This window comes from Arachis duranensis, chromosome 5 (assembly GCF_000817695.3).
Source record: "Arachis duranensis cultivar V14167 chromosome 5, aradu.V14167.gnm2.J7QH, whole genome shotgun sequence".
NCBI lineage: Eukaryota > Viridiplantae > Streptophyta > Magnoliopsida > Fabales > Fabaceae > Arachis > Arachis duranensis.
Genome location: NC_029776.3, coordinates 62,979,859 through 62,987,091, shown reverse-complemented (window position 1 = coordinate 62,987,091; position 7,233 = coordinate 62,979,859). Strand labels below are relative to the sequence as shown.

The following is a 7,233-nucleotide window of genomic DNA, read 5'->3' as shown; positions in this document are numbered from 1 at the left end:
AAGAGAGAGAGAGAGCAAAAGAGGAAAAGGAGAGAGAGAGAGTGGAAGAGAGATAGAGATAGAGAAAGGAAGAGAGAGGGAGAGAGAAAGAGAGAGAGAGAGAGAGGGAGGGAGAGAAAGAGAGGGATGAGGGAGGGAGGGAGAGAGAGAAAGGGAGAGGAGAGAGAGAGAGTGAGAGGGGAGAGAGAGAGGGGGGAGAGAGAGGGGAGAGAGAGGGAAAGAAAGAGAGAGAGTGTGAAAACTAGTTTTAGCCTATAAACCAGTTTAAACTGGTTTTTTTTTAATTAAAACCAGTTTTATTTTTATGAACTGGTTTAAACTGGTGCACTGTATTATAAACTGGTTTAGAACTAGTTTCATATGTGACAAAGCAGTTTGGTTCAGTTTTTAAACCATTTAAAATGGTTTAGTGCAGTTTCAGTTCAGTTTATAGAAAAACTGAACCATGTACACCCCTACATTTAAACAATTTTAAATCCAATCTAAATCCATATCCAAATTAAAATCCAAAATAAAAAAGCCCTAATCTAAGATTGAATCGTGAATCCAGTCCACAATCCAGTTTCACACACAACCGTGTCCTTATCCGTGTCAGTCTTCTCTCTTCGGCTCTTCTTTCTTGGTCTCCGCCGCAGCCGGCACTAGAGCAGGCACCGTGTTGGCTTTTCCCTCTAGTGTTCATCTGCCATTTGATCATCGTTTGCTTGTCCAAAATCTTACTGCTCAGGTAATAATTTGTCATTGAATTTAGTTATTTGCTTGCGTTCAAGAACTATGCTTCCAAAATGACTCTCAGTTTCATGCTTGTTTAGGTCCTTAGTGTTATGAAATGATGCTTCTAAACGATGTAAATGGTGGAGACTCCAAAGAATTTAGGTCAATATTGGGAATATGGTTTTTATTTTGAAATTGAGAATTTCAAATACTCCAAAAATTAGTTTGTGGTTTGGTCAATAGTAGTTTCAAATTTTGGTTGGTTTTGACTGAAGTTTCAATCTTTTCCCTATTTTTGGATTTTGATTCCTGCCTCCAAAGGAGAAGAAAAGGTGGGTTTCTCTTCCATTCTTTCATTTTGTTTCTTTGAGTTTCTAAATCAATTTTGTTTCAGTAGAATTTAATTTCCTGAATCAAAACTCTTGAGGCGGAAGTGTTCACTGATGATGATAAAGTGTGAGTTAGTCTAATCAATCTTTTATTTATTCATGTCAATTGAATTATCCAGTTATGTATTTTCATAGTTGTTAATGCTCTTGACTGTCTTCCAGAAAGGCATTTCACGATGAGCTTGAATATGAGCTCATATGTTTGTTGAGGATATTTCCAATATTGCTTCTGGAAATCCATCATTAGATAGGAGCTCATGTATTTCCAACAATTGTTTCCTTGAGCACATCAATGTATGTTTCATCTAGAAGCCGTAAATAGTTTGCGTAAAGAAATTTATTATGTATCAATGGCAAATGCCACTTTATATGTACTCATTTCTTGATATGTGCCCCTCCCTGTATTAGGCTTTGTACAGAAGTTTTATTTCTTTATATTTGTGATTCCACTTCATCTTTGCAAAGTTTTGGAAATAAGGGAATGCATATAGATGTGAAATAATAGTTGTGAATACGTAAGTGATTAGTTATTGTCATTAGATTTATAAAGAACCAAATCCTAGTTGTAATGAACCTATACACTTTAAAATGACTTTAGTATTAATTTTAGTTTTAAAAATATTATGGTTTGAAAATTGAATTTTTAAAAACTGGTTTTAAAAGTGGATTTTTGGTTGAAAAAATTGGTTCTAAAATTGGATTTTCAAAAACTGTTTTTAAAACTGGATTTTTGTTTAAAAAATCTAATTTTAAACTGGATTTTCAATAAAAAAAACTGGATTTAAATTCTAAAACCGGTTTAAAATCGGTTTTTATTTTTTCAAACCGATTTAGAACCTGTTTCTCTCTTCAATCCAGTTCCAGTTTGGTTTGATGAACCACAAAACTGGTTCTGAAATGGATCCAGTTTGAATTTTTAAAAATCCAAACCATGCCCACCCCTATAGGTGAGGCCAACTACAGAAGGGCTATAGGATGGGAGAACACTGGGGTACGTCAAGGAGACCTTGCAAGAACTGAGGTGGATAGTAGGCAACTCCAGAAGGTTGAAAGTTCTACAAGAATGGAAGAAACTTAGAAGATAACACCCGCCAAGGACTCCCAAGGAAATGGTTGGACAAAGAAGGTTGAAGTTCCAGTAGCAAAAGAGAATTTTAATTGGCTGTTGAGGAGTTTAGTAGGTGGAACAACAAGAGCCATTGACTTCAAATCATTACGGAGAGCCATTGTTAAGAACTTTCCTCAAGTTGTTGAAGTCAGAGAGCTTGGAGCATACAAAGCCCTGCTAGTGTTTGATTCTGTGAAGAATGCGGAGGAAGTGTTTACCTTCAAAATGAATAGTTTCCTACAATTCTTTTACAGTGTATGGAGATGGGAGGAATCCAAACGTAGTGAGACTAGAATAGTTTGGTTAGAATGTCATGGGGTGCATTTACAAGTTTGGTCAGTGGAGACATTCAATATGATAGGCGGCCTATGGGGGGGAAGTAGTCAAGTGTGATGATGTGACAAAGTCTGCCTTATCTTTCCGTGTTGGCCGATTGTTAATCGATACCTGTGTCTTTGATGTGATTAAGGAATGGATTCATATCACGGTTGGCATCAGTGGGTTCGATGTATTTGTGAAGGAAATAGAACGTGAAATATATGGAGATGAATGCTTTTTGGAAGATGCAAGCGTAAAGTCAATGTGTGAAAACGCTAGCTCACATACCGGTGGAATGGTGTCGACGGCGACGGCCTAGGATCCAGCGGCTGACCTAATAAGGACACGAGTTAATGACGGTGATGAAAATAAGGGTACAATGGTCACAATAGACATTTTTTTGAATGAATGCAATCAAGATAATTTAATGGCATTACAGAGGCAACGGATAACGGATCCATTCAAAATTAATGGATTTAATGAGAAGGCTAATTTTGGGGGATTTGATGATTGTTTAGAGTGTGAATCAAAGAGAACTGTTACAGAGATGTGCTTTGACAAAGGAAGTGGATCCAAACAATTAGAGACAAGAATTCACGATAGAAATGAGATGAATTTGAATTTACAAAGGAGGGAGGACCACAAAGTTTGCAACAAATTTAGTTATCTATTGGGGCATCTAACTAATGGGCCTGTCGAAGAATGTGGGCTTGAAGGACTGCTGGGTAGGGTCTAGATGCAAAAAGAATGTGGTCTTCAAGGAATGCTGAATGGGGTCTAGCTCCAACAAGAACGCGGGCATCTAACTAATGGGCCTGTCGAAGAATGTGGGCTTGAAGGACTGCTGGGTAGGGTCCAAATGCAACAAGAATGTGGTCTTTAGGGAATGCTGAGTGGGGCCTAGCTCCAAGAAGAATGCAGACTTGAGGCTGGGCTGGGTTAGGACCATACTGGCGCATCCGGGTCGGGGAAGCAGCATGGTCATTCAATAAGGGAAACACTCCGCGAGTAAAGCTGCGTGACGTCTCCTTCAGCAGACGGGGTGGACAACCGGGCTATGCTTGATGAAGGCTGCTCGCGTCTCTGTGCGTGGAGGAGAGGTGCTGAGTGTCGGCCTGGAGGGAAAGCAAAGAAAGGGAGCCAAGATTTGGTACTGTGCAACGGTGAAGGAGTGAGCACAGTAGCACAGAATATGATGGGAGGTTTCGATGACCAATCGAAAGTGGAGGGGCTTGTTGGTGAAGCAAGTGGTCGGGCAAAACATGGAGATCAACACATGCTGTGTCGGGAAAAGGTGAGCGATTTGGCAGAAATAGAAGGTGAAGATGAAGGTGTGGGTCAAGACAATGTGAATGAACGGGTTACAGAGGATGCTGGATCCGATATAGAAATTGAAAGCGCAAAACCGGATTCTGATCAGAGGGCTACGCAGGAAGGACAGTTAGTAGAAAATAAGGAAATGTGAAAGTTAGCAGTGGAGTCTGGTGCGATTTGATTTTTTATGATGATGAAGAAGATATTATGGCGATTCTACAAAGACAAAATAAAGCTATCGCAGCAAAAAGAAAGATGGCAAAACAAAAGGAGAAAGCTAGGAGGAGCAGATCCAAACAACTTAACAAGGTGTGTAGAAATTCTTTTAAATGATTTATAGTTGTTGGAATATTAGAGGCCTAGGAGGGTATGGATAGTTGAGTATGGTGAAAGAGTTGAAGAAAAAGTACAGGTTGAATATGCTAGGTTTGATTGAAACTAAGAGGGAGGTGGTGACTAAGTTTGATGTAGCACGCTTGTGGGGTAGTGACACGGTGGGTTGGGATTTTGTGGAATCAGTTGTGCCTCTGGCGGTTTATTGTTAATGTGGGATAATTTATTATTTAAACGATCGAAATGCTATAAAGGGGATGGTTGACTGTGCGTTGAAGGTTTGCTAACAAAAAATAATTTTAAATGTGCTTTTTGCTTGGTGTATGGTGCACATGTTTGGAGTGAGAAACTGGTGATGTGGGAGGAGTTAAGCTACATTGTGAGTTTATGTCAGGTTTTGTTTTGCTTCACGGGAGACTTTAACGAGATACTACGGTTGGAGGAAAGGAAAGGCGCTATTAGTTTACCCGCATCTGCGGAGGATTTTAAGGAATGGGACAAGATTTACAGCTAGTAGATTTACCGTTAACTGATCAAAAATTCACATGGTTTCGAGGTCGATCTTGTAGCCGCATTGATAGGAACTTGGTCAGTTTAGAGTGGCTTGAGGAGTTTCCAGATACTCGTTTGAAAAGAGGACCGAGAGGCCTATTAGATCATTGCCTGTTGATTTTAGAAGATTTTAGACTATGTACGGGTCTGAGACCTTTTCGTAGTTTGGATTCCTGGTTTACACATGAAGGGTTTCTGAAGTTGGTAAAGAATGAGTAGAGGAACTTGGGAGATGATATGTTCACAAACAAGTTGAAGGCTTTGACAGTATCGCTAAAAAGATGGCATAAGGATAATTTTGGGGACATGGATAGCAGGGTAAAGAAGTTTGAGGAAGTGATTAAGAAGATTGATGATATCGTTAGTGCTGGTAGTTATGATGGAACAATGGATGCTAGACGGAAAGCTCTGGTGACTTGCTGTGTGAAGTGGTATGTCAGAAAAGAGATTCATTGGAAGCAGATGTCTCGATTGCAACATGCTAGAGATATGGACAAGAACATTAGGTACTTCCATAACCTAGCGTCGGCTAGAGGGAGGAACAACAGAATCGATTCTTTAGTGATCAATGAAAGATTGGCACGAAATCAGGCCAGAATAAGGAATGCGATTACGGGTTTTTATAAAGAATTGTATAGGCAGGAGTATGCTTCTTTGATTGGGATCCGTAATGGGTTGGTTAAACAGATTGATGACGAAGAGGCAGCAGTGCTAGAGGAAATGCATCAACTAAGGAAGTACGAGAGGCAGTTTGGGATTGTGAGTCCAGTAAAGTACCAGGTAGTGATGGTTATAATATGAACATCATAAAGAAATGTTGGGGTGAGCTTGGTCAGGAGTTTACTGCAGTTGTGTTGGGCTTTTTTCAGAATTCGAAGCTACCAACAGATGCTAATGTTACTTTGGTGGCGCTAGCTCCAAAATTTGTGGGGGCCAAGGAAATCAAAGACCTGAGACCTATTGGTATGGTTGGCTGTGTTTATAAGGTGATATACAAAGTGCTGGTAAGAAGAATACGATTAGTGATGCCACATTTAGTGGGGGAGATTCAGTCTGCATTTGTAAAGGGCTGCAAAATACATGATGGTGCTCTTATTACTTGTGAGACGGTCTAATGGCTGGAGCTGTGAAAGAAGCAGGCGGCAATTGTTAAGCTAGACTTTCAGAAAGCCTACGACAGAGTGAGATCGAGCTTTGTGGATATAGTGCTACAGAAGATGGGTTTTGGTCTTAGATGGAGGACTTGGGTGAAGGAATGTGTGACTATAGCGTCTATGTCAATGTTGATCAATGGGTCACCATCCAAGCCGTTCAAGATGGAGAGAGGACTCAAACAAGGAGATCCTCTCTCTCATTTTCTGTTTGTTCTTGTCGTTGACGTTCTGCACAAGATGGTGGGGGAGGCGGTAAGGAATGGAAAAAATTCTCCACTGCTGGTAGGAAGGGACAACATAGAATTGTCACATCTCTAGTTTGCAGATGACACAATCTTATTTTGTCCACAGGAAATGGAGACACTTGTGAATTATAAGAGGCTCCTGCGTTGTTTTGAGTTAATGTCTGGCCTGTGTATCAACTTTGATAAGTCGAGCCTAATTCCAGTCAACTGTGAGAAGGAATGAGTGACAAATATGTGTGGTTTGTTGGGATGTTCTGAAGCTGTGTTACCTGTCAGGTACTTAGGAATTTCTTTGGGCGCTAATCCTCAGTTGGTGAAGACTTAGAAACCAATCATAGACAAGGTGGAAGACAAGCTGAGCTTATGGAAAGCTAGATCTCTCAACAAAGGTGGTAAGTTGGTCCTCATAAAATATGTTCTCAATAGCCTTCCGATTTACTACCTAAGCTTGTATAAGATGCCAAAGGCGGTTGCAGAAAAGATAATTGGACTACAGAGAAGGTTCTCGTGGAGTAAAGAAGATGGGAATAATGGTATACCACTGGTAAAATGGGAGGTAGTCCAAGCTCTGAAAAAGCTAGGTGGCTTGGGGTGGGAGATGCTTTAATTAGATATGGGTCGCTTTTGTTCAAGTGGTGGTGGCGCTTTGATAGGCAAAATTGTGATCACCAACAATGGCTCCAAAAACTTGGTGCTCTCAAACGTGAATCACACTTTGTCACAACTCCGCACAACTAACCAGCAAGTGTACTGGGTCGTCCAAGTAATAAACCTTACGTGAGTAAGGGTCGATCCTACAGAGATTGTTGGTATGAAGCAAGCTATGGTCATCTTTTAAATCTCAGTCAGGCGGATAATAAATGGTTATGGATTTTCGAATAATAATAGTAAATAAACAGAAAATAAAGATAGAAATACTTATGTAGATCATTGGTAAGAATTTCAGATAAGTATATGGAGATGTTGCGTTCCTTTTGGATCTCTGCAACATACTGCTTTCTTACTTTCAATCATTCTTACTCCTTTCCATGGCAAGCTGTATGTAAGGCATCACCGTTGTCAATGGCTACATCCCATCCTCTTAGTGAAAAAGGTCCAAATGCTAT

General features: G+C 40.1%; 1 protein-coding gene across 1 annotated transcript; it reads left to right on the top strand.

The window, feature by feature from the left end:
* Positions 1 to 4,965: 4,965 nt before the first annotated feature.
* On the top strand, positions 4,966 to 6,350 carry LOC127747630 (uncharacterized). The gene is made up of 4 exons (XM_052261731.1): positions 4,966 to 5,508; positions 5,598 to 5,732; positions 5,862 to 6,134; positions 6,234 to 6,350. The coding sequence occupies exons 1-4, from the start codon at positions 4,966 to 4,968 to the stop codon at positions 6,348 to 6,350; spliced, it is 1,068 nt and encodes a 355-aa protein (XP_052117691.1).
* Positions 6,351 to 7,233: the final 883 nt, after the last annotated feature.

Excerpts from the sequence above, each read along its gene's own strand:
- LOC127747630 (XM_052261731.1), top strand. The coding sequence starts at position 4,966 with ATGTTCACAAACAAGTTGAAGGCTTTGACAGTATCGCTAAAAAGATGG. Across the intron at positions 5,509-5,597 it reads TGAGTCCAGTAAAGTACCAG|AATTCGAAGCTACCAACAGA; the intron begins GTAGTGATGGTT and ends GGCTTTTTTCAG. Across the intron at positions 6,135-6,233 it reads ACAAGATGGTGGGGGAGGCG|GAAATGGAGACACTTGTGAA; the intron begins GTAAGGAATGGA and ends TTTTGTCCACAG.